The 27,108-nt window shown below is 38.5% G+C and overlaps 1 protein-coding gene across 4 annotated transcripts; it reads left to right on the top strand.

The window, feature by feature from the left end:
• The first annotated feature begins 326 nt into the window (after positions 1 to 326).
• On the top strand, positions 327 to 26,804 carry LOC122419555 (putative fatty acyl-CoA reductase CG5065). 4 transcript variants are annotated; one of them, XM_043434232.1, is made up of 8 exons: positions 327 to 601; positions 19,192 to 19,472; positions 19,549 to 19,865; positions 20,033 to 20,280; positions 21,028 to 21,214; positions 21,562 to 21,747; positions 21,839 to 22,099; positions 24,250 to 26,804. In XM_043434232.1, exons 2-8 carry the CDS (start codon positions 19,224 to 19,226, stop codon positions 24,326 to 24,328), a joined length of 1,527 nt encoding a protein of 508 aa, XP_043290167.1. In that variant the 5' UTR covers positions 327 to 601; positions 19,192 to 19,223; the 3' UTR covers positions 24,329 to 26,804. The 4 variants fall into 4 exon arrangements, with proteins under 4 accessions (XP_043290167.1, XP_043290186.1, XP_043290160.1 ...); XM_043434251.1 differs by lacking the exon at positions 327 to 601 and adding an exon at positions 5,384 to 5,632; XM_043434225.1 differs by lacking the exon at positions 327 to 601 and adding an exon at positions 8,785 to 9,164.
• The last annotated feature ends 304 nt before the right edge of the window (positions 26,805 to 27,108 follow it).

Genomic DNA, 27,108 nt, shown 5'->3' with positions numbered 1-27,108 from the left:
TTCTCAAGTGTCCCCCGAAAGCAGCAAACCTCAATAAGTGGTAGTTCATTTTTAATGTCGTCAATAGCATTTAAAATGGGCTGATAAGGAGGTTGTCCATTAAGGAGGAGAGGAAAATCGAGTCGCGATAGCCGCCCGTGCGGCTCCATCGTGCACGGAAAAGCGGATCGGTATTCGCTCGTTTCGTACGCGAAAAGAAGCTCGTCCCCGAAAATCGGATGAGCGTGGAAACAGGAAAAATAAAGAGGAAAAGGCGAATCTTGTGGCGGCATGAAAAGAGGAATAACCGAATAATTAATGGAGAAAATAAGCGCGGAGTAGGAGGGCGAGGCATCGCGAGTGGTGGAAAGGATATTTAGGACCGAAACGAAGAATGTTCCGTGTCAGTTAACAGTGAGAAAGTGAATACGAGCTACGCGTCCACTTTATTGACGAGTATTTCGCAGTCGCGTTTTCACGAGTTTTCGAAAAGCCTTTTTTCGACGTCGGACCAAATTCTACTCCGTTTTTAAAGGCCACACTCCGCTCGAATGTTGACACGGGAAAAGGACAACGAAAAAATTGGAAATCGAGAGGCGCACGAGAACGGAGCACTCTGCTGGTAAGTCTCGCTTCCTCGTGCATGCCTATCGCGCTCGGCTTGTATGTGCATACCAAACGTCTGATCTCCGGCCACAGAAACTCGTCGCATAGTGCAATCGCAGCCGCAGGCGCTCATATATACCCAGCGAAGAAAGTTCTTCCGTGTTTTCGCGTGTGGAAAATGAGCACGCTGCTCACAACTGTGCACTCTACGCTTGCATAATTAACACGAAAACAATGCGCGTTTTGAGTGCCCCGTGCCTCCGTCAACGACACTCTCACTATTGTAGAAATCGCGGATGCCCTCGTTAAATTTTTCTTTTGTTTTACTCGATTGTGAGGAATTATTTGATGGAACGGTTGAGCGTGATTTTACTGGTGCCGAATCGGTTCTTGGAATTTCGAGGATTTTCGATCTTCGAATAGTTCGTTTTGCTGACTTTTGAGTGACGGATTTTGGAAGAATTTTCGAAGTTCCTCCGGTGGCGACGAAATTAAAGCCGAATATTGCAACAAAAGTTTTTGATAGGGAATGAAAACTTTGGAATGGTGAAATTCGCTTGTGGGGACGAAACTCTTTCGGTGAAAGGCTCCGAAAAAATATCGGAGTATTTCGAGAAGATGTTATTTTCGGTTTCGCAAAAGAACTCGAAAAGCGTGGCTGCAAAATCTTGGGCCCGAAATTCGTGAAAACCGGAACGTACCGAGTTCGAGTTTCGTCAAACTTTTCGTTTCGGAAACCTTCCGGTTGACACGTTTCAGCAAAAAAGTGTTTTCCCTCGGGGGAATATAAGCGAAGAAAATATGTCGAGTTATCGCATGACGCGACGAGCGCGATTTGCGTATTTTCAACACCCGACGAGTTGAATTCCTAAACAAACGAAAGTAATCTTGCTAATGAGGGAAAAAATGAAGGTTTCAGATTAAGGCAATTCATGCACGGAACGATTTTCTTATTAAGAAAGTCTTGAGTTTAAATCGGTAGTCGACTGCACATTAAATTTTTCATTAAGGGTTCGTTTTATTGTTTGTTGAGACGAACGTGTTTAAATACGAAGCAAAATACACAGGGCTCTGTAGGGACTGCGTAAAAAATCGTTTACCTTTCCATATAACGAATGAACGTTTCAATTTCATCACATTTTTCCAACAAATTCAAAACCCCATAAATTATGGTTTTTATGGAAAATGTCAGCCTCCTCCGATGAAATTTCATTAATGGTGGCTAATCGAAGCTTATATTAATGCCAAAAAAACAAAATTCTTGCATCAATTTTCGAAAAAGTAACCAAACTGCATAATTACTAAAAAAAATTCAAAATAGCGGTATTTTGGTTTGTGATCTCTTACGATGTCTTTACAAATACTTACTTACGCATGTCTTGAAATAAACCATGCAAAATAAATCAATTGAGTAGAAAAAAAATCGAAAAAAATTCGTAATTCGTTACCAGTAAAAAAAATTCAATTTTCAGGTCGCTATAATGCTTGTTATATAATTGATAATTACGTTCTATCGTAGGGTTTTGGAAAGCGTGAAGAATCAGCTTCAAAGTACCATGCGTAAGTCGGAAATATATTGAGTCGTTTACGAGTGTTTTTACTTTTGACAAAAAGCAAAATTTTCCCATCTTAATTAAATGGGAAATGAGATTAGCGACCTCTAAGAAATTAGAGGGCTGATTTTTTGACACGATATTTTTTCCATCGAATACTAAAATCTGAAGGGATAAGAGCGAGGAAAAAATTTTTTTTTTTTTTTTTTTAAGTACCCTAATGTACACTTATACATCTCGTGCATGAGAACTTCGATTTAACGCTCTATTATTCGATAACCGTGTGGTAAAAAAATTTGAAAAAAAATTGTATTTGTATACTTGATGCTGATTATTTTGATTTCGTGATCCACCCTCCTTAAAGATTGAAGAAATTTGGTAGAATACGCTTGGCCCGTTCCTGTCACAGCCTTCTGTCTTTTTATTAAGGTATCACTTTCACGAACCCGAATATCCTAAAAATAACCGGTTTAAATAACAGTAAAGAAAAAGTGCATGCGAATTGATTGGCGAAATTTCAGGTCAGGTTATCGAACATTTAATAAAGAATTGAAACTTGAAAAATCGTTGAATTTATACAGGAGCTTATGGAGATTCCATCGTCACTACATTTCTATTCAATAATTCATATACTAAATAATACTAAATGTCCTAGTTTGTGCCACCAACAAATACGGTCATGCGAGTGGAATACCTTAACACTATTTTCTTGATCTATTTTCCTTTACGCTCTCTAAAGCGATTTTTTACATAAAAAAAACTATAGTATTTTAGCCAGGGACGAATGAAATTTCGGGTTCAATCAGCGATAAATTCCTGCTCAATTAAGGAGTTTCGGTACAGGCGATACAATGTTGCCATGCTAACCCATGCTAAAAAAATTAAAAAATTCAAAAAGTTCAGAATTTTATAAAATTTGGTGAACATATTCTTTAGTGCCAAATTTGACTATACAAATTTTTTAAGATTTTTCTTCTACACAGTTATCGAGTAATTGATCACGAAAGTTCACGTGTATAAGCATAGCGTTTCCATATACATAGGTATACATTCCGGGCATAAGAAATCTGCTTTAATGCGTAATTACTCGATAACTAAGTAGAAAAAAATTTTGAAAAAATTTGTGTTTTCGCACTTGATGTTGAACATTATCACCAAATTTCATCAATTTCTTAACATTTAGACTTTTGTACCGAAACTCCTTAACGGCTCGGAATTTCATTCGCCAAAAAAATAGGTTGAAAAAATTGATTTACAATAGTGAATAAATAACTCTGACATTAATTTAGAGTGATAATATCTTGAATTAGGAAGTAAAAATCGAGCCAATTTAGACACCCGTAAAATACGATCCTACGGGCACGATCTACCTTAAAACGCGTCCGCATATTTTATTTCAAGGCGACGGCGCACGCATGAGTCAGGAAGTGCGACAATCTCGTTACGTCGAGAAAAAACTGGAAGGTATTTTTGAGGAAGGAGAAAAGTAGAGCAAACCGACTGTCGTAGTCAGCCTTGAATTTGGTGAAACTACGTACTCGAGCGATATTTTCAAACTTTGGCATAGTAATTAGCGCGCTTACTTGGCTCGTGGGCTGCGGAAAATATTTCGCGCAAATGCACCCTCGCGTCAACGCAATTTCAGGCGTTATCGTTCTTATCTACGGGGACGACGCAAATCGAGGCATGGCTTCGGCTGTTACGGGACGTCGCGACGAGAATGTTTTCTGGAACTCTTCGATGCTTTCGAATAATTTAAACTCCCTGTTTTTTTTTTTTTTTTTTTTTTTTCAAATCTTCGAATTCTGCTGCCTCGTTCCTGCAGAAAGTGCAATTTTCTTATACCCGCTCGACGAATCGACATTTTTTCAGTTTTCTTCTGCTAATCGAGGATCCGGGGCAAAGAACAGAAAACAGCCCAGAAGAACAGGAGATCGCGACTCGAGTCCGCTTTCCCTGAGAATCCCTCCACACGGAGAGACTTTTATACGAATATTTCGAATGAATTTGCTAGAAAAATGTTCTATGTTTTGTAGCAGCGCTTTTCTATTTCGCCATTCTATTACATTTCACCAAAGTGCATAGGAATTTTGATGCCGAAAGCAGTTCTCTCAAATTTTACTATCTACGACAGGCAAAATTTAGGTCCGCGACATTCTTACATCGAACGATGTATCGATATCCGAACGTCACTCGTATCTTTGGCGAAATGTTAAAAATTGGCGAATCGGACTGGACAAATTGCTCGAAATTTTGCTATGTGCCACTGGTTAATTTTCATGTTTATACGGAGCAACGCCTCATGTAATTGGTGGGCGCATGAATTTTGCTATGTTACTGAGCAAAATTCAGTGCGGTAAAAGGGAAAATACGAAACTGTGCAATTTTTGGTATAGCACAGAGAAACGACTGCTATTTTATCTCCTAAATTTTCATCAAATCATTTCATTATTTACTATGTTTTTGATAAAAATTCGCTCGGTGTTGATTTTTGATAGAGTGCAGCGCGTTATTTACTATGAACTGTGGTAACGGTTTCCCAAACTTTTGCATTATTTGGCACACTCTGTAGCGATTATTATTATAATATCGATGTGGTCCGACGTTACTATAAAAACATAGTAATTTTTACTATAAAAGTCTCTGCGTGCAGGAAGTGACAGGAGAAAATCTTCCGAAACTTCAATCCCATTGAATGAACTCCTTAAGGAGGGTGGCTAGCGACGATACAATGTTGCCATGCTAAACCATGTTAAATACATGAAAAATTTCAAAATGATAAGAATTTTATAAAATTTGGTGAACATATTCTTTGGTGCCAAATTTGACGATACAAATTTTGAAGAAAATTTTGAAAAAATTGTGTCTTCGCACTTGATGTTAAATGAACATTATCACCAAATTTGATCAATTTCTTATCATTTTGACGAATGTAGCCACCCTCCTTAATCGGGCGGTTGAGAAAGAACGCTGAAAAGTTTTAGTCACCGGTCGTCGCGCGACTCTGGCTCATCGGTCGAGCCGCGTTTTCTTTCGCGTCGAGTCACATAAAGCCGCCGTGTGGTGTCCTCTGTTGGGGCCGATGCCAAGAGAAGCGGAATTGCGAGAGGGCGACGAAAGGAGTCGGAGCTTGATGGTGGCGCTGTAACGCCGCCATCCCTTGAATCGTGACAAGGGTGTTCGCGGGGTCTCGAGCCGGCGAGCAGTAACCCTCGAGGCGCGGTGACCCTTGGCAATCGCGTGTCCCGGCCCAGTGAACTCCGAAATGTTCTCGTCCCGTACGTGACGGTGGCCGTGGAAAGACACGCGTGCGTTTCCTAGTTTTTTCGGTTGCCTTATTCGCCCCCAGCGATAAAACGAACCGCGGGTGTTTCTGTGTCGCTTGAAATATGCATGCGCATTCGGCGCTCGAGAGCTAGGATCGGAGGCGGCGACAGGTGGTAGTTCCGAGCCGGAGCGATGCTTGGTTCCCGAAAGCATCTTCGTTTTTAGCGGTAGGCAGCACGCCAATTATTTTGAGAATTTTCTCGAGTTCCCTCCACTCTGAATGGGGTAAATAAGTCTTTGGTTTGTTTGCGGAGCAAAAGTTGGTGTGTGAATCGAGATGAAGCCAGCGATCGTTGTCGCGGAAAAATTTTCCGAATCGCTCGCTGGGTTTCACCAATTTTTCCGGTCTCCCAACGTTTTTTGTTTGGGTTTGAGCCCCGGCTGATCGTTGGTTGAAGGAAAATAGGGGACGAGGATCGAACCCCTCGGCTTCGAAACGAACGCCGTTTGCAGCGGTGGGTCAATGGCAGGAAACTCGCGACTCATTTCGTTGCTGCGTTCAAACATCGTTATCGATTCCAACCGATGTTCCCGCTCCACTCGACACTACAGCTCTCATTATTATTTCATAGGCTTCTCATTTCCCTGCCAAAATTACAGCACTCGGGTAACTACGTCGGTTTCTTTATTCATGAACTCTCGACCGGGGGCAGTTTGAAAAAATAATGTCACGACTTCACAGACGAAAACCAACCTGAGATCCGATCCACTTTCCCGGTGAAACGTTTCAACAAATATCCTGAAAAATCGTGAACGAATCAAGTTTCAATGGGAATTTCAGCTCTGAATTCACCATCGATCACATTAGCACTCTACGCGGAGAGAAAATTCCAGTAAAAACTGCTATGGTGCCATAGAAATGGAGTTCTATATCGTAATATTTATTTATTCTTACGAACATACGTAGTCATTTTTCGTGAAGCGAGAACTCTATGAAAATTCATGTGCGATGCCAAAACAAATGTATCGGTACACACGTGCACCGATATATTATCGTACAAACGCGAATAAAATTCGGCTATGTACGATAATAAATTTCTAAACACTTTGGCGGATCATCGATGCTCGTGTTCCAGCTCCTCAAATTTTACTGTGTTCAACTGTAAATTTTGATTCTGAAAACAGTACCAATCATAGCAAAACGGCATTAATAATTCTACTTTACAGTTCATCATCGAGTCAACGTTAATTTTACAACGTTTCCTCGGTGAACCAGGCAGGAAAAAATAGCACAGTTTAAACCTTTGTCAGAGCAAAATACGCAATTTCAAAGTTTTTATTCGGGATTGACTTGGAAATTGCAGTGTTTTTGGTAAAAAGCTCCAAAATGGGCGATATAGAACCCCAACACTCCGGTGTCGTAGTAATTTTGACCATTTTTTTTCTCTCCGTGTAAATGTTGAAGCGCGAATGAAATTCTGCTCTACGTACCATAGTTAATTTCTGAACAACGCGAATGAAATTCTGCCGTATATCATCGTGAATTTTCAAACATTTTGGCGGGTCGGCGATACTTGTATTCGAGCTCTTGGAATTTTACTATGCTCAACTGTAAAATAAGCAATTGAGAAAATTGAATTTGGAAAGGACACGAAAATTACAACGTTGTTGGTAAAAAGCTCCAAAATGGGCGATACAGAGCCCTAACGCTGTGGAGGCATAGTAATTCTTTCTACATTTTTCTCTCCGTGTAATGGTAGACAAAAGTCTTTAAGCGGGAGAAATAATTTCAGACAATTTTCAATGGCGTTGTGCAATCGTACGATATTTTTGACGTTCGATCACTTTGTGAGGAACTTTTGAAAAAAGATCTCTCAAGACGGTTGAGAGACTTTGTTGCAGTTTGGCGAATTCTCAACGTTCTTCAGCTCGTAGCGTCCTTTCGTGGCCACGTTTTTTCAATCGAGCATTTGGGAGGTTCGGTCGATTCGATGCTTTCGAGATTTAAGCAAAACTTCCAGGCAATTATCCGAAAAAATTGAATTTGGGTTTTTTTTTGTTTTTCTATTTTTGCTAATGAAGCCTCGTTCAAGCGTTTTCGAACTACCGCGCGAAAACGTGCGTTCTCTTCGAACAAAATCTCTGCAACCGAGTTGGCTAATAACACTGCAAAAACGACGGAGAATAATAAAAAAGTGAAGTTGAGCAACAAAGTGGTTAAAAAGCAATGAATAGCTGACGAAAATAGCGTTCAACAATTCAAACTCAACTCGCCGATGGATGGGGAAACGTGCGAAATAAAAAGGAGACGAGGAAAGAGACTGTCGGCGTACGGTCGATTCCCGACTTGGAACCGGCTCGCTCAATTGTACTCTGACAACGCACTTTTGTGCCTTGGATCGTGATATTCAGTTACACGTACAAAGAACTTTTCATGTCGAGTGATGTCAAATTTTGAGTGAACCTAATTTCAAAAAATCCTCATTTTTAAAACTTACAGAAAAAATCCAAAAACAAGAAAATTTCATAAGTTTAACCATTTTTTGTGTGTATTTTTCCAGATTTTTTACTCCGAATTTTCCTGCAATCATTCACTTTCTCGAAATTGAACTCCAACCAGATCGAAGTAACCCCACGAAGCCAGCAGGTTTTCGGAGCATATTTTTTCTTCGAGTTTCCAAAACTATAAATTCTGTGAACGTTAGATGATTGGTCGATGAAAGTGCGATGATTAGCCATTTAAAATATTTTTTTTAATTTTTGGTACTTGAATTGTGTGAAATCAATATTTTTTATTATCCATTTAGAATTTTTTTCAACCTTTTGATCTTTAGTTAAGAAAAATTAACATTTTCGATCAGCCATTTAAAATTTTTAAAAAAATTTTTGCCCTCTTGGTTGCGAGAAATCGATATTTTTACCCATCCGTTCAAAAATTAAAAAAAATTATTGGTCTTTGAATTATGGAAATGGAAGCATCGTTTCTTGCCGCGGAGCGTCGAATCTCCCCGCGATAAATACGGAAGTTTTGAAACCCCTGGCGAGTTTGAAAGCCGAAAAGCTCACAGTTCGAGCGAACGCCTCTTGCGATTCGCTGCTTCAAAAGTACGGACGTTCGGGAAGAATCGCGGGATGCCGATTCGGCGTGGAGCGGGGCCTGTACAGCGGGGCGAAGATAAACGAAAGGAGAGAGAGAGAGTGAAAGAAAGCGCCGTTGTATTTGCGCCGGGAATAATATACAGCGGGCTTTGATAAACGGCATTGCGGTGGGTAAGTGACTGTATAGAAATAAAAGAAAAGGGAGTGTGCGGGATTCCGTCATGGTTGATAGTTATCGTTCTCGCCGCGGAGCTCTCGTTCCCGCGACTGTTGCCGCGGCAGTTTGCGGTCGTCGTCGCCGCGTAGTCGCCGGTAAATGGCTGATCGTACAACCGCGTCGGAAGAGAGAATTCGCTCGTTTATTTTTCGCCGATTTTTCGATCCAATTTCCCGATCGAATTTCCCGGCCCCGCAACGTTTCCTTGGGCGTCGCAACGGCACGGGAAATCTTGACAAACTTTTGTCGTTCGGCGCCTTTTATTTCGACGGAATGAAACTCAACGAGACGGAATAAGTTTGAAGACTTGGTGCGCGAGTGTCTCCGCCCACCGCCTCCTTAAAACCCCATTTCGTAATCGCCGAAATAATCATCGTTCGAAGTGCCATTACGCCATCCTGGAAACTATGTCAATGACGAGCCTCACTATTTATCGTTGCACGGTACTATAATTCTTTCGACCTATTTTTACTGATTTCATTTCATGGCTCTTTGTGAAAACTCAACCGATCGCAATCGAGGCTTTTCTCACCCGCTGATTGCCGACCACTTCAACATTGTCATGCGTCGAGTTTTGGTGCGAATGTGGAAATCGAATTTTTGGGTATTCGCGACAGCATTGGGAGGATCGAAGTCCTTAAATCCTGGAAATTTTGTAACTGCATATGGTTGCACGAATCACGAGAATTTTGATGAAAATCTGGACTCGCGACTTGATTCGACTAGGCTCGCATTCTGAAAACAAACTTTTCTGATTCAAAGAAATTATTGATCGTCTGGTGTTCGTTGATTCGTACAGTGAGCTGTTTACAACGAAAATATCGTTGGACAAAAAATAGGATTTTATCATTATTTCGATGGCACGAGAAATCACGAAAAAATCGAGTCATTCCTTCCTTAGAAAATCACAATTTCTGTAGTCGAGCCCAATGAGAGATTGAAATTATTACGAGTGTGATGGAAACAAGACTTTTTGGACTCGAACTTTTTCGGTGTTGAAAAATTCATCCTCGTTTGACAGAATCTTTACAATTTTGTAGTTCTTTTCGTCCTTAGGCTAGAGCTGTGCTGAGAGAGATCTTTTATTGTAGAACGAGAAAATTTTAATTGATAAAATTTCAATTTGAACTAATTAAAAATTTGAAAACCTTTTCATACGAAAATCGATGAAAAATTACCTCGGAAATCGAACAAAATAATTTTAAAATATTTTCATAAAAGTAATTTGAAAAAATTTTAATACAAAAATAAATCGATTTAAAAAATCACAATTTCTGTAGTCGATCTCAAATGAGAGATTGGCATTATCACGAGTGTGATGGAAACAAGATTTGAGTGTGGGGTCGAAGCTTTTTCCTCGTGGGACAGAACCTTTTCAATTTCGTATTTAATTTCGTCCTTAGGCTAGAGCGAAGAGAGAAGCAGGGATCGGAAGAAATCTTTTATTCCAGACCGAGAAAATTCTAATTGAAAAAATTTCAATTTGAACTAATTAAAAATTTTGAAGCCTTTTCATACGAAAGTTGTTGAAAAATTACCTCGGAAATTGAACAAAATAATTTTAAAAAATTTTAGTCTAAGTAATTTGAAAAACCCTTATAAATTTTTTTTCAAACATCTGATTTTTCGACGATTGACCGCGTACGATCGACGTGCTACTTCCTCCATTACTCGTTAAGCAAGAATAGAAAAGAGGTGCGGATCCGATCGAAATAAAGACAAAGTCAGGTCAGGTGTTCCATCGACCTCGAGCTTCTACTTCGTCGCCATGCTTCGAGCCCACTACTGCACTGCCCATTGCAAAAAGCTTGTGCAGTAAAATATATCAATTATCGATTTGTTGCTCCACTTATAAAAGGACGTAAGCTCGTTGGCTCTTTTGTACGAATAGTAAATCGATTTACAAGCATATTCCATGTGTCATTCAAAACTACAACTATCTCGAAGCGCATCGAGTAGGATAAGTGGGTTAGAGAACGAGTTGAAGGTTCGTGTGTGCATTGGGATCTGCTCGACGATGCAGGAGAAGAGCCCTTATAATGAAATCACTCTTCAAATACGATTAAGCGCTCGTCTGCACTGGAGAGCTTCGCTGATTTCGATCGTTTCGTGTAATCGGACTTGCCCCTCTTCCAATAAACGACCCGCTCGTCAGTGCAATCTCGTTATTCCCGAAGGAAAACACGATCGCCTCATGAGCCGAGATTGAGTCGGTGCTGTTTAGGGAAGTTCATTTTATTGGATTTTCAAGTGCTTCGATTTCGTTAGAAGTTCCAATGCGAATTGACACTTTTGATCTGAGTATAAAAGTGCTAATTTTGCATGGAGTTTCTCAAGGAAGTTTTGGTTCTTTGGAAAAATAAAGTTTGCAATTAAGCACGGAGCTGTCGACCCTCGTTTCGTTCGCTTTCAATTGACTATTCGAGAAATATTGCCGAAAATGGAGGAGTTTTTGCGAGGGTTTTCTCAACCGGATTCTCAGGCGGAGGTGGCGTAGCTTAAATTTTCATTTCTGAGGATTCTCTTCGAAATTTTTATTCGTTATAGCAAAACGATGAGAAATTTTTCATAATTTTTTTCATTATTGGAAAATCGACGATCCTTCGGACTCTTATGTTGTTTCGAAGCACAAAAAAGGTGTATTTACACGGAATGAAAAAATAGTAAGAAGAATTATTATGTCGCCACCCTTGAATGAAGCTTCATTAGGAAAAATAGAAAAACAAAAAAAAAACCCAAATTCAATTTTTTCGGATAATTGCCTGGAAGTTTTGCTTAAATCTCGAAACCATCGAATCGACCGAACCTCCCAAATGCTCGATTGAAAAAACGTGGCCACGAAAGGACGCTACGAGCTGAAGAACGTTGAGAATTCGCCAAACTGCAACAAAGTCTCTCAACCGTCTTGAGAAATCTTTTTTCAAAAGTTCCTCACAAAGTGATCGAACGTCAAAAATATCGTACGATTGCACAGCGCCATTGAAAATTGTCTGAAATTATTTCTCCCGCTTAAAGACTTTTGTCCACCATTACACGGAGAGAAAAATGTAGAAAGAATTACTATGCCTCCACAGCGTTAGGGCTCTGTATCGCCCATTTTGGAGCTTTTTACCAAAAACGTTGTAATTTTCGTGTCCTTTCCAAATTCAATTTTCTCAATTGCTTATTTTACAGCTGAGCATAGTAAAATTCCAAAAGCTCGAATACAAGTATCGCCGATCCGCCAAAATGTTTGAAAATTCACGATGATACACGGCAGAATTTCATTCGCGTTGTTCAGAAATTAACTATGGTACGTAGAGCAGAATTTCATTCGCGCTTCAACATTTACACGGAGAGAAAAAAAATGGTCAAAATTACTATGACACCGGAGTGTTGGGGTTCTATATCGCCCATTTTGGAGCTTTTTACCAAAAACACTGCAATTTCCAAGTCAATCCCGAATAAAAACTTTGAAATTGCGTATTTTGCTCTGACAAAGGTTTAAACTGTGCTATTTTTTCCTGCGTAGTTCACCGAGGAAACGTTGTAAAATTAACGTTGACTCGATGATGAACTGTAAAGTAGAATTATTAATGCTGTTTTGCTATGATTGGTACTGTTTTCAGAATCGAAATGTACGAGCATCGATGATCCGTCGAAGTGTTTAGAAATTTATTATCGTACATAGCCGAATTTTATTCGCGTTTGTACGATAATGCACATCAATTTTCATAGAGTTCTCGCTTCACAAAAAATGACTACGTATGTTCGTAAGAATTGATAAATATTACGATAAAGAATTCCGCTCCTGTGGCACTATAGTAGTTTTTCCTGGAATTTTCTCCTCGTTTATGTTGAGAATTCCAGAACTCATGAATCGTCTCTGGACTATTATTTGCTTCAACGATCCCCGCGACCGTTCAATCACTAGACCGAGTGTCGAATGGAATGTTTATGAATTGAAGTCGTCACGATATCGCAGTCTTGAGAATTTCGAGCCTCGGTCGTTAGCGACAAATTTCCGAATCGACGAGACTAAACGTCGGACTGTAAATATCACATTCCCTTATAGGCGCAGTGAGCATTGGAACAAAGTAAATAGCCCAAGTTGACAGTTGATTATGAGACCGAACGGAACGAATTGCGCAGAGACGAAAATTCGATGAAATTCCCTAACATTTGATGCGCCTGCAAAAAAATCCAAAAGAGCTAATCTGATTCCATAAAAAAAAATGCAAAAAAGCCCGACGTCGTAGATTTGAATAAATTTAAAATTCGTTAATCCGAATCGTTAATCATGAGCCATTTATCTCTTCCTGGTTGTCGCTGAAGTCCCTCGCGCTTGACTCGTTATCCGTAACTTGAAATACGAGTTTTTAACGGCTGGAAAACTGCCCTGAATACATAAACACGCTTAAAAACCATTCGTCGTAAGATTAGACGATATTTCAATGGACTGAAGCAGGAATTCGATGACGAATTTTCGAGCAATTTTCAGCAGAATTCTCGAATGGGATTGGGATCCATTTTTTCTACTCTGTCAAATTGTATAATTTAATTTCGTCCGAATCGTTGAAATTCATCATTTTTTTCTTTTTTTTTCACATTTTTATTCTTAAAGTAGTTCGGCTGCTCGATAAAGTACGATAAATATCCACTTTTTTTTGTGTCAAATGATAGTTTAAGGTCCTCTGATAAGCACAGTTCCAGGGCCTCTTACGGGGCAAAATTTTCAATTATTTCATTCACAATTTTAAGTTTTTAACACGCTACCCTATGGGAGAACTCGCAATAATATTAAATGTAAAAAAATTGTACCGTGTTCGAGCTTCGGAGAAGTTTATATCACGAATAAAATTCATCACAGATTCCGTTCCTTAAAAAAGAACATTACCTTACGGACCTTTAAGAAAGAAAGCATGAAAAAACTTTAGTTTCTGACGCGTCGAAAGCGGATGTCTGTCATCGCGTTGGACCGCTGGTAACAGCTGATTGAACTTCTGGCAAATTCGGGAATCGCGGAAATTTCATCAAATTTATTTTTGAGACTGATTCGTGTGCTTTCATTCGTCTAGTAGCTTCCCTTTTTTAACGAATTGACCACTCCTTTTTTTCGGTGGCATTACACCCATTTAAATTTAATCTTCTATGACATTTTTAAAGCATTTTATTACATTGTGATAAAAATATTATCAACGGAAGTGTTTATTAATTTTATTAATAATTTAGACTCGAAATTAATCAATAATCGAAAAAATAAAGTAGTTGTAAACTCGACTAGTCATAGAACGGCCGAACTAGTTTTACATATTTTCGAGCTCATTTTTACCGCTGATTTATGGGCTAATTTACTGAGAGGATCGTAGCCAATGAGACAATCCTGAGATCTTGAGGTTAACTGCCCTAATTCGTTCAATTAGCATATGAACGTTCGTATTCACAGTTTTCGAACGACTGAAACTCTGGCGCAGTTTAAAATACGAATTGGCTTTCGGTTTCGGTTGTGGCACTGCCACCTCTTTAATTTCCTCCGCATACAATTCGCGTGGCTTCCTCCATGAATGGAGCGACGAAGAATACGCACGAATGAGTTGGTCCAGCAACCTTGAGACCAACGGCGCTCGAGTTTAGGAGGCCAATGACTTTTCTCACGTGGCTCTCCCTCGCTCTCGATGCCTCGTCGCCTTCCTGCGTGAATTGCTAGCGACTGATTTTAAGTCTGAACACCCACGGAGCTCGCTCTTCGCTGATGGTAGCTCAGGAATTGTAACGTTGCCACTCGGGGCTATGAGCAACCGGAAAAAGGGAATCGTTTCGAGAAATAATTTAATCGATCGAGACTCACCGTGAACGTGATTCGAGCGTGGACGGCGATTGATTTCGGGCTCACGAAACGAATCGTTTTTCGTGTTTCTACGGCGGCTGGTACCGCGGCCTCCAACACCCAAAAAAATTAGCCTCGTCCAAGTTTCTTTTCGTTGAAAGCCTGAATTAATCATTTTTACATTTTATTGGATTATCGAAACAGGTTTCGATATAAATTACACGAAGTTTAAGCAGAGCAATTATATATTTTATTTAATGAACTTTACTCTGGAGATTTATCGAATAACTGAGTTTTATAATTACTATGCTGATGGATTATTTTTGCTCATGTTCCAATGAATTTTCTCAACGATTTTTTCTGTCAGTTGATTTTTTGTGAACGCTCATCCATGGGACTGTTTCGTCACTTTTTTTTGGAGGTCACAGCGATCCACAATGTCTTGTTCCATGATGAAAATTTTAGATTTTCGCCTCGAAGATCATTTCGGCAGCAATGGTTTTCGAGAAGAGGAATAATCGGTCGTTCATTTTGCTGCGTGTGCAATGCCCTCCCACTAAGTGAATATTTACTGGCTCATGAGCTTTCTGCGCTCGTTGACACAGCTGTGAAATTGAGGGATTAAAAGTCAGATAAGATTTTATGAGCTCGTCATCGAAAAGCTTGAACGATACTCAGACTCTTTTAGTATGTTTAACGATTAATCATTTTGTGCGCCCGGTCCTTTGACATCGATGAGATAATAAAACGACTGAAATTCAGAACCTGCGCGCAAGGAGTCGCGGAGTCTCACATTTTCGTCTTGGAAATTACGGAATGGGTAGGCGGTTCAAGATGCCAAATAATCAAATTCCAGAACGGTCGATTTTTCGAAATTTTAGAAGTTGTAATATCAGATTGGAGAAAAATAAGTAATTCGAAATCCTTATTTCCCATCGACTATTTAGCAGATTACTTGTGTAATCAAATATTCCTCCTTTTAATTCGTATTTTCTCGAAAATATGTATTTCGATAGTTTTCATTTCGAATGCAATTTTATCAGACCACACGAATGTCAAAAGTTCACATTTTCGAATTCAAAATGGAGAGTAGTTGTTTTATAAACAGACCAGAATAAAGAGTAGCAAAAAATCTAAAGGGAATTTTTCGAGCCTATTAAACTTAGATATGCAGAATAGCGATGTCTCGAAAAGGCGAAAGACAAAGTGGCGATGTTTGAAATTGGAGATCACAAGTTTGAGTAAGTGAGTGAGTGAGACGCGTGTGTTTTGAGCTTCGCTGCATTTCTTCATTTTGATTGGTCGACCTTCTAGCCATTTTGACAGTTCGACTTTTCGGTGTTTCAGTATTTCAGCCCGAGTAATATTTAGTCTTCGTTAATGTATTTTCAAAATTGTGAATATTCACAGTATTGCTGATCGTAGCAGTTTATAAACCGAAAGAGTGATAGTCGAATTTTCGGAAAATCGATATTTTAGTCGTCGTTCTATGGGCAATTGTTACTTTGTTATTTTCGACGTAAACATGTTTCGAACCTTGTAGTAGTTTCTACTCTATTTATTTTCGACATTCAAAGTTCTAGTCGAATTGATCTGTCTCCATATTATCATATTCGAAGTTTATAAACTCGAGATTTTACCTGCTCGAAATTATATTAATTCTAACATTTGATCCCCACCCAGTGGGATTTCTCATTTTTTTTTCTCCACAATACTTCGTTGCTTGCAAAAATTCATAAAAAATCTCTCTACCTCGATGTAACGAAACGATTTTCAAGGCTCGCAAGACCTGTGACTTTAATGGCTCACAAATTCCGAGCGTTGACGTACCAACAATCGATGGCTGAGTCGTTTTTGAGTCCATACAAAAAAAACAGGAGACGTGAAATGGTGAGCTGAGAAAATCGATCGAATGACAGGCACGAAGAATCAGTTATCCATTGCAATAGGACGTCGGTCCGATTGCGGTCCTGGCAGTTGGAATTATGAAGTGTGCCACTGTATACAGTCTCATTCATAAGTGATGAGAGCACGAGCTACGTCGAGGGTATTCGTGCAAGTGTATACGATTTCTATTCCCGCGTGGATGGAATTTTTTTCGTTTACATGACGCACACACCGACAAGTGTCTACGCGTCGGTCGGTACGTGTGAGACAACCGGCTCTCAACATTTATCGTGTACTATTGCTAAGTTATGAAACAAGCGATCGATATCCAAGGAATGATGCCGGCTCGGCAACCGCGAGCATCGTACGAGTACTGATCGAGCTTTGCAGTTTTTCCAAGAGTTTTTCCATCGCCTACAATAGAGCCTCAAGGAAGTTGAGGCTGTACAGTCATTTTTTTTACCCAAAAGTGATACCTTTCAAAAGTTAGGCCAGTTTACAGTTTGGCAATGTTGCATACACTTTAAAGAAAAGTTGGGGAAAAAAAGACGAAAAACTGGTGAAAGCTCAGTCGAAAACACGAACAGTGACGATCCTAGCCTCAAAAAACTGCACGGAAAACAGATTATTATTAATATAATCTCAGTAAATCTCCTAATAAACCTGAAAAAAATTGACATTGTTCGGCAAGCCTTGCTCATGTTGCCCAAAAAATTTCATATTTTTAGCATCATTTTTAACGGATATATCACTGAATGTGTCTTGACTTCCATAAGATTACATGTTATTTGGGCCAAATTGTTATTGATTTTTCTCAGCAACGACGCTCCTAAACTGTCTGAAAATTTAACTGATTTTTTTTTACACTTCACTTTATAAGATGCAATCGGTTTAAAAGCGGTGACATCATTTTCATTCTAATGCCTCAACTTCCTTAAGGAAGATGGTGCCTTACTTGTGATTGAAATAAGCGAGTGAACTTTTGCTCTTTTGATGATGAAAGAAACGATGAAAATTCATTCTCCCAATTATTCAAATTATGTGTTACTTATTTGCTAGGATGGATACATTTTTAATACAATGACAGCGATTTTTAAATACTTTCGTAGTAAAATCCTCAAGCAGAATGTGACAGCAGCCATTTTTTATTTATATGCGTACGCTAAGAGAAAAAATTATTGAATTTGAGAACATGTATTTACTTAATAAATCAAAGTATTGTTTCGATTATTTATTTGTTGAACCAAGCGAATCACTGTTGATTTGAAAACATATTTTCATGGATCTATTACTTCATTATATTAAACTCTTATTTAATAGTATCAATTAGATGCATGATAGATTTGATTACATTTTTTTTTGCTTGGATTAATTGCATTTATCGCATCAAAAACATTAGATTATTTGAATCCACAAAACGACTTCAATACGAAATTGCTTTTTTCGAAAAAATCATTTTCTTGCAATGAATTCATCATTATTTTACTCCTATTTTATTTTTATTAATTTTTTTATTAAATATTTTTATTATTTTTATTAAATTATTTTATTATTTTTATTAAAATAATTAATCTAATTGTTACTATTAAATAAGAGTTCAATATAACGAAGTGATAGATCCGCGAAAATATGTTTTCAAATTAACAGTGATTGTCATGGTTCAACAAATAAATAATCGAAATAATACTTTTCCCAACTTATATAATTTCTTTTTCAGTTTATATCTTAGAAAGATGTAGGTAGGTAGGTAGGTAGATGGCTATCGAATCCCCATGCAGGTAGGAATTTTTCTTCGATTAAAATGGTTTCAGAGATGTACCATAAACTGAAACTGTGATGACCATCACGGGCAGTGAAAAATAATTTTGCAATTGATAACATAATATAGTTAAAATACATAAACAAAATAATATAGTTAAAATTATGGTTCATAAAAAGAATAAGTGCTTCCTTCAAAAACATGCATGTTTTGAATCATAAAATGTGTTATTGATTCAAACTACATATTACATATAATTGATAAAAAAATTGTTAGACCAAAGCAACTACTGTTATTGAAAGAAAAATTTATGAAATTGACTGAAATAAATGAACCAAGTAAATATATGAGGGAACCAATCTAATATGTTTTGGCGAATAATGAAATAAATGATTTTTTCACTTCAAAACTACATTTTATCAGCTCTAGTAATTTTTTCTCTCAGTGTATGCATATTTCAAACTACCTGGCTCGCGGTGTTGTCGAACCTTCCACCGTTTGTGTCTCTACTAGTTAACCTCATTTTTCATTCCTTTTTCATAACTTTTTCCATTCCCAAGTGATTTTCACCGGTAACAAGGCTTTCTCGAGACATCACGCCTGAAAACATTCTGTTCTCTTATTCTCGTTTACCCTTAAAAAAATGTGATTTCCGTTGATTGTTTTCTCGGCAACTAGACGGTGGCAAAAATTCCAAACTTGGAAAAGAATCGTAATTCTTTATCGAATGCCAAGTTTTAAGGGTCCTTGTGGCGAAATGAGTGAATTCTGCGTAACTCTGGATAGAAAAAAATCTTCACTTTTCCGGGAAGCTCGTCCATTTTGCTCTCTCCTCCGCTCGTTTGATTTCGAAGGTTTTTTTCGTCGGTAGTGCCCGAACTTTGTGGCTGATTTATTCGTGATTGTATACGTGAAAATAGTACAAGCACGTGGGCCGAGAAATGGTAAATTCCGGGAAATCCTGTGCTCGGATCGACGGAGCAACGTTATTGAAAAGAACGTTCGTTTTTTTGTGAAGATTTCACAACAAGTGGCTGACCTCTCGTGAGAATGGGCACGGCTAACGCTCAAACGGGTCCGGAGCGGGTTATTGACGAGGCGAATCCAAGCGGGGCATCGATCGAAGCCTTTTTTGCTGATAAGGTGATCCTGATTACCGGCGCGACGGGTTTTCTCGGCAAGGCACTGCTGGAAAAGCTGCTCAGATCGTGCCCGCGAGTCGCTTCGATCTACATACTTCTTCGCCCGAAAAAGGGCCAGACGGTGGAGCAGCGGCTGAAACATTTGATTGGAAATCAGGTAAAAATATATGAGGGAAAATAGTTTTTTTATTTACCCCGAAGAAGGAGGCACCGACGAAGTTTTTCTTTGCCAGGTTTTCGACAGAGTGAGATGGGAGTTTCCTGGTGCCCTGAACAAAATATTCGCCCTGAAGGGCGACGTCGGCCTCCCGGGACTCGGTCTCAGCCACGAGGACAGGACGACCCTCGCGCAGCGCGTCAACGTCGTTTTTCACAGCGCTGCTTCGGTCCGCTTCGACGAACCCCTGAAAGCCGCGGTCAACCTCAACACTAAGGGGACCGAAAGAATCGTTGAATTGTGCAGGGCCATGGGGAACCTCATCAGCCTCATCCACGTCAGCACTGCTTACAGTAACGCCGATCAACGGGAAATCAAGGAAAGCATTTACAGGTATTTTCAGATCGAATTTACCACGCGCTGTGACGAAGAAAAGTTTCCTCTGTCAAGAGCGAACTGAACGAAACGAAAGCCCTTCGTCCCAGTCAATTTCAAGCTTCGTTCGGACCGATAGTGAGGTTTTAAAAAAACTATTTTCCACCCCTTTTTTCCTCTTTCAGCCCCAAAGTCAAACCCCAAACGATAATGGAGATGTGCGAGAATCTCGACGACGAAACCATCGCGCTGATAGAAAAAAAATTGATGGGACAACATCCGAACACTTACACACTGACGAAAGGACTCGCCGAAAATTTAATCATGACCGAGGCCGTTGGACTTCCGGTCGCTATTGTCAGACCGAGCATCGTCGGCGCAGCGTATCAAGAACCGTTTCCTGGTTGGGTCGACAACATATGTGGCGTCACAGGTTGATGGAACAAAAACCCTTGAAATTCCGAATAATAATGAACACTTTGCACAATTCGAATTCCTCAGCTTCAGGGTCGAGCCACTCCGGAGCGAGAGAAAAATTAAAAGCTTCAAAGTTGTTTTACCGAAATTGAAAAAAACCATCAAAATTCTGTGAACTATTTTTTATGAACTGAATAAAAGTCGCTGGGATTAACAGAGAAAGAGCTGCTCTGCACTGCATTTTTCCGATTACAACTTTTTTCTCGAAGGGTCCAAAAGCCTGAGCGGTCACCCAGCCGAATACGCTCGAGAATTGTATTTAGAATCGTTTCCGGCCGTGGACCCCCCCGGAAAAGGGGCGACCAGAAAAATGCCGTTCGCCGGCTACTTTTTCTTCTAATTCCAAAAAAGTTTTTTTTCCCCATTTCACGATCTATTTATTGGAGAATCTTCCAAGGTGTTCCGATCGATTCGATGATTCGGTTACGGCAAAAATGGTGAAGAAAACCAATTTTTTCTCGTTCCGGAGCAACTTTCATTTTCATAATAAATTTTTTCTTTCCGACTGTTGAAAATTTCGTGAAATGAGTTCGTAACTGTTGTGCAATCGTAATTAGAATTTTGTGAAAGTTCGACCAACTATTTAGCTCAAAATATCAAAGTCGTGCCCGCTTTCAAGCTCATTTCAAAAGATATTTTCTTGCACATCCAACTTTGTCGCGTCCTACCAACGAAAATATTTTTCTAACCATCGTTTTTGTAGGTATATTGATGGAGGTTGGTCGTGGGACGATCAGGAGCATCGTTTGCAACGGCGATTTGGTCGTCGATGTTATACCGGTCGATTACGTCGTTGACACACTCATTTGTGCTTGTTGGCACAGTGCAATGGGAAGAAACAACAAAATAATGGTTTACAATTGTACGAGCGGTTCGTTCAATCCCGTCACGTGAGTTCAGCCATGAAACACAACGCTGCAAAAATCGATGGAATTAAGCGTTTCATTTTTCGTAACTTTTGTGAAGGCAAAAACAGGAAAACTTGTTACAAAATTCTCCTCCAGAACGAACTTTCTCAATTATTGTCAATTTTTCTGGACCATTTAAAAATATTGTAAAAATAAATTCAAAATTATTTTTTTTTACAAAATTAAAAAAAAAAAAAAAAAAAAAAGAATAAACAAAACATCAGCAATTGAATCAATTCACTGGGCCTTTGAGAAAAACTGGAGAAAAGTAAAAATTCTGTCGAACCTGCGACAATAAACTTTTTCAAATTTCTCTCATTTTTGACCAGGTGGGCACGGTTCAAAGATTTGACGCAAAAGCACGCGGTGGTATCCCCCTCGAAACACGTGCTGTGGTATCCGGGTGTCACCTTCAGGACCAACGAATTCATGCACAAATTAATGGCAGCGATGCTGCATCAGTTGCCAGCATTCATCGTCGATCTCATGCTGAGATTTCAGGGCGGTAAACCGATGTGAGTGTAGAATAATTGTCGTAAGTTTGTGTATGAATTTGCGTTAAAAATGAGACGAACCAACCTTCATTTTTCCCCTTGCAAACAAAAGGATGATGAAAGTATCGAAGCGCTTCGAGAGGGCTGCGAAAGTCGGCCAATTCTTCACCGTCAACGAGTGGAAATTTCAGATCGATAATATGAGAGCTCTGGCGAAAAATGTTAAGGTCGCTAACGACGCGAACAGCTTCAACGTCGACGTCTCCAACCTCGATTGGGACTCGTACATGCATCAATACATGTTAGGAATAAGGAAATACCTCCTTAAGGACAACCCTGAAACCTTGAGCGACGCCAGAAATCGTCTATTCAAGTAGGCCACATTCTCGGGATTTTAGCCCTTAAGGATCAGCGATCCCCTAAAAAAAAATCCTTAAAAGACACAATTCGGACTTGTGACGTCACGCACAGTTCAAGGCGACTAAAAAGAGTCTCCAGTCTCAATTGAAAATTTTTCACTTTTTTAGGACTCGCCAATCCGTTAACCGGTTGACTGGTGAGCTTTTTTCCAATTTTTGTGCCAAAACTGTTACCGAAAAATATGTTACCGAAAATCACGATAATTTATTTCTAAGGGTTTTCGAGGTTGCTGATTTTATTTTCATGTGATAAAGCATGAAATTTTTGCAGTGAAAAATTAACAAATTTCACCCTGAACCCTTGTTTTTCACATTTTTGGGGGTAGTGAATTTTGTTTGATTTCGATGAAAGAGTCCAGTGTGCTAAAAAACTAAAAATTTTCATGTCATATATAGCATGAAAATCCATTGAAAAAACGAAAAATTTCACCCTCAACCTTTGATTTTCCCCATTTGCAAGGGTAGTGAGGTGAAAATCAAGTTCAAAAACCGACTCAGCGACCCAAAAAGCCATTGTATACCAATTTTTGTCCAAATCGGTTGAAAATTGAAAAAATTATTTCAATATGTACGCATATGATACAAAACCGAAATGGGCCCGACTTTTTTTTGTACATATATGATCCAATACCAGTCAACCGGTTAAAAAACAAAAAACATTACGAGAATCTTCAATAACACGAGTCTACAAAAAATATTTGTTTATACAAAAGTTCATTTCATGATTTCCTGGTCAATTGTGCACAAAAACGAAGAATAAATACTCTTGTTTCGTGTAAAGTTTGCTTTTGTAATAGTTATTATAATAATGTTCATTTTCATAAGAATTTTCATACATTCAAAAGTACCCAAAAATAAAAGTGGAGTTCTTACGCTCACTCAGTGTCTCCAGATGGCACTCGAGTTATGATTAGCAATCAGATGTTTCGTACGAGCAGAAAACATAGATTTACATGGAACAACAGGGCTCGCGTTCATTTTCGAATAATTTTTCACTTTTTTTGAAGCCAGTTTGATAGTTCAAATTAATAAAAATAATGCACATTCATATTTGTATGGCTTTATACGATGCTGAAGTTTGCAACGTTGGAGTCCAACGAAATTAACGAAAATAACACTTGTAATTGGCCAATTTTTTATTTCACGAATCATCGATGTAGACTGACTGAGTAACTACGAATTGCAAATTAGAATTGGAGATTTACTGGAATTGTTCACAGAGAGACTTTTATAGCAAAAATTACTATGTTTTTATAGTAACGTCGGACCACATCGATATTAAAATAATAATCGCTACAGAGTGTGCCAAATAATGCAAAAGTTTGGGAAACCGTTACCACAGTTCATAGTAAATAACGCGCTGCACTCTATCAAAAATCAACACCGAGCGAATTTTTATCAAAAACATAGTAAATAATGAAATGATTTGGTGAAAATTTAGGAGATAAAATAGCAGTCGTTTCTCTGTGCTATACCAAAAATTGCGTAGTTTCGTACTTTCCCTTTTACCGCACTGAATTTTGCTCAGTAACATAGCAAAATTCATGCGCCCACCAATTGCATGAGGCGTTGCTCCGTATAAACATGAAAATTAACCAGTGGCACATAGTAAAATTTCAAGCAATTTGTCCAGTCCGATTCACCAATTTTTAACATTTCGCCAAAGACACGAGTGACGTTCGGATATCGATAGATCGTTCGATGTAAGAATGTCGCAGACCTAAATTTTGCCTGTCGTAGATAGTAAAATTTGAGAGAACTGCTTTCGGCATCAAAATTACTATGCACTGAGCTGAAATGTAATAAAATGGCGATATAGAACAGCGCTTTTGCAAAACATAGCAAATTTTTCTTGGAAATTCATTCGAAATATTCTTATTAAAGTCTCTCCGTGTTGGAGAGTTTTTTCAGATCGTTTTCTTGAACTCCAACGTTGCAAACTTCAGTGTCACGGTTTTATTATAAAATAAACACTGGAATCACTGATTTTCAAAAATATCGTTCAAACGTTCTCTTGGATACAAAAGCAACTTTTTCAAAGTAATTTTGTTCGTTCTAATTTGATCGAGCCTACCAAAATTTCATGACTTTTTCATTATTTCAGACTTTACTGGGTGCACAAAATCACTCAAGCTCTGAGCGTCATCATACTATTTAAAATGGTATCGATAACGAGTCGGTGATGTTTGCGATTTCGACGTCGCTGTCCGGACCAACCTAATCTGTCGTCTCGATTTTTTTTCACCAACAAACGATAAGCGGAATGAGGATATAAAACCGGCGTGGAGAAAAAAAGTGTGAAGGATTGCGATGCAACGGAATTGCCTCATCGAAGAATCCGAAACTCGTTTGGCTTCAGAATAATTGGAATAAAAAATTCCACAAAACTAATCGAGATCAACGAAAACGATGTTTTCGTTACTCTCCAGCAGGCAAACTTCAATTGCGTCAAACGTATTTGAGGCAGTTCGTTCGGATCGACTTACTCTCGTGTTAACCAATTTTCTATAAAAATCACAAAACTTGGAGAAAAAGGGGATTCGACTGGACTGTGAATCGACGACGAGTCATTTTTTTACACGCGATCAAGGAGTCTGACACTAAGTATTGGTGGGACCAACGTAATTTAATAATCATTTCAGTGATTTCAAAAGAAAAAGGGAGTTGTCACTAAGCGTGAATAAGGCGATTGTCGAAAAAGCGAACAGCCAACAAGATTGGGAGAAGGAATGATTTGTGAGCGTGGATGGATCTAAAGTGGTCTCGATTCTTGTATTTTTTGAAAAAATCATCTTCACTAAAACGATTTATTATAAAAATAGTAAATAAGCTCGATAATTTTTACAATTTTCCTTTTTTCTTGAAAAATGGGCCAGAGAACGATCGTTTAAAATGATCGAGAAAATTTGGTTTCATCTGAATTTGTTTCTGACCGATTGAGAAAAGCAAACTCTACTTTCGATCATTAAAATTGTTTCCTAATTTTATTTTCTAAATATAACTTATTTAATTAAAAAAAAACTCGATAAAGATTATCGAAATAAATATTTCGTGATTATTTCGCTTCTGGATGACCTCGGGCCCGGTCTCCAGTGTTTGTTCTACGACTTTTTGGATACTCTGTACATTGTTTTTCAAATGATAAAGTATTACGGTTCGTTATATTCGCCTAGAAAGAACGAATTTTCACGATAAAGTGATTTTCGATTTTCATATTGACTCCCGTTATTTCACGATGGTAAGGAAGGTGAAGAAAAAAGGAATTTTTATCTCATATGAGAATGAGGGAACATTGATAACGAATAATTATGATGAATAGGATAAGAAGAAAGTAAAGTGCTTTAAAAGAATACAAAAATCGATGGTACAATAATAGATTATTTTTTAAGTCGCATTTCATGTATTTGGTTTGACAGATCTGTCGCAAAACGTTTGCTATCAGCATTTTCATTTGAACGAACATTTATAGTCGTAACTGCGCATGAGTCTCGTAGTTTTACAAATAAAATTCAAAGTTTATGATTAAAGAGAAAATCGAGAATTTCAGAAAAGAACGTGGCTGAGAATCAGAAAAAAGTATTTGCGATGTCCGCATCGACAGAGACGAAAATCAAGCTGAAAAGTAGCGGGTTGAATTTTTTTCCATCAAGCTTTTTCGTGATGAATTATTAAAAGGTGGAATACCGTCCAAACGGCTGGAGGTAGGACGAAATTTCGTGGGACCAATCTTCTCCAGCATAAAATTTACTGCAAAAAACTCTCCCACTGCAATTATTTATTTCCAGATCTTTAGTTGTGGCGATTAATCAAAAAAGCACCTGCGGTTCGGGAGAGCCTGAAAAAAAACGTCACTAGCCTTGTCAAGTCAAATTTCAGTCATGAAACTCAAGTTTACAATCACAACAATCAATTAGCAGCCATCAGAATGAATGAATTACTCGAAATTCATCAATCACTCTGTTTGCAGAATGCTTTATTAAATAAACATTTATCAGAGTGAATTCTACGTTGAAACAACAAAAAATAAACACAGTGTTATTTTATTATAATACATGACAATGCGTAAAACATTGTTTATAAGAGAGAAAAATATATCATTCATATGCACATATAAATATACATGTGTGTATATATATATTTGTACGTATTTACAATGTAATCTTGCAAAGTACCAGGCAAAAACGCTCGAACCGAAGTCACGACATATATTTCGTCTGACAGTGTCACAACTACCTCATACGCGTGTGTAACGACGACGTGTCACACACAGCGAACGTTTCAGCAGCCGCGACTGAACACGAAAATTGGACCAATCCTATAAATGCGATATGTAAGATTATCGAAGAAATATTCGTCCATATATAATGTTTGACAATCTGCCGCCTCTAAAATCGTCTCAGCATTTTTCATTGTTTCATTTTCTCGCAAGGGACTGAATAACATTCAGAATGTACCCTTTGGCTTATTTATTTCAAGCATATTCGTCCATATATTATTTCACACACAAATACTTACACATAACAACGAGCTGCAGCCGCGTCTAATATCGTTCTTTTTCAACGAAGCGAGTGTTTCTGGCAAATCGAATATTTTTAAGTTTAACATGTAAACGTGTGTAAACGAATTGTAATTACAAAATCCAACATAATGTTTTCAATATGGAACGTTTTCTTTGTTACTTCCTTTATTCTTGTTTTTTTCATAGGCGATCTACATCTCCAAATTTTTAATATCAAAACTAAGCTTTGTCATTTACTGATGGACTAAACTTTGATCGATACAAAACCCTTGCAAAATTGAGACCACTTTCTGTCTCGTTGCTAACATATATAATTCAACGCACAGGAATAGGAATACTCTGAACTCTGCTTTGAAGCGTCTTTTTTTTGACGTATCTATTTCTTCTCCTTTTCCCTCTACCTCGCCTACCCATCTGTGCCGATCAGCTGGCGATATCGCCGAA

The sequence above is a fragment of the Venturia canescens genome, chromosome 1, assembly GCF_019457755.1.
Source record: "Venturia canescens isolate UGA chromosome 1, ASM1945775v1, whole genome shotgun sequence".
Classification (NCBI taxonomy): domain Eukaryota; kingdom Metazoa; phylum Arthropoda; class Insecta; order Hymenoptera; family Ichneumonidae; genus Venturia; species Venturia canescens.
The sequence above is the reverse complement of the archived record's forward strand: the minus strand, read 5'-3'. Positions and strand labels throughout refer to the sequence as shown.

What these genes read in the sequence shown, in the direction of transcription:
- LOC122419555 (XM_043434232.1), top strand. Translation starts at nt 19,224, where the DNA reads ATGGGCACGGCTAACGCTCAAACGGGTCCGGAGCGGGTTATTGACGAG. An exon ending in GGTTCGTTCAATCCCGTCAC is followed by an intron (nt 21,215 to 21,561) that starts GTGAGTTCAGCC and finishes ATTTTTGACCAG; the next exon opens with GTGGGCACGGTTCAAAGATT. An exon ending in GCCAGAAATCGTCTATTCAA is followed by an intron (nt 22,100 to 24,249) that starts GTAGGCCACATT and finishes TCATTATTTCAG; the next exon opens with ACTTTACTGGGTGCACAAAA.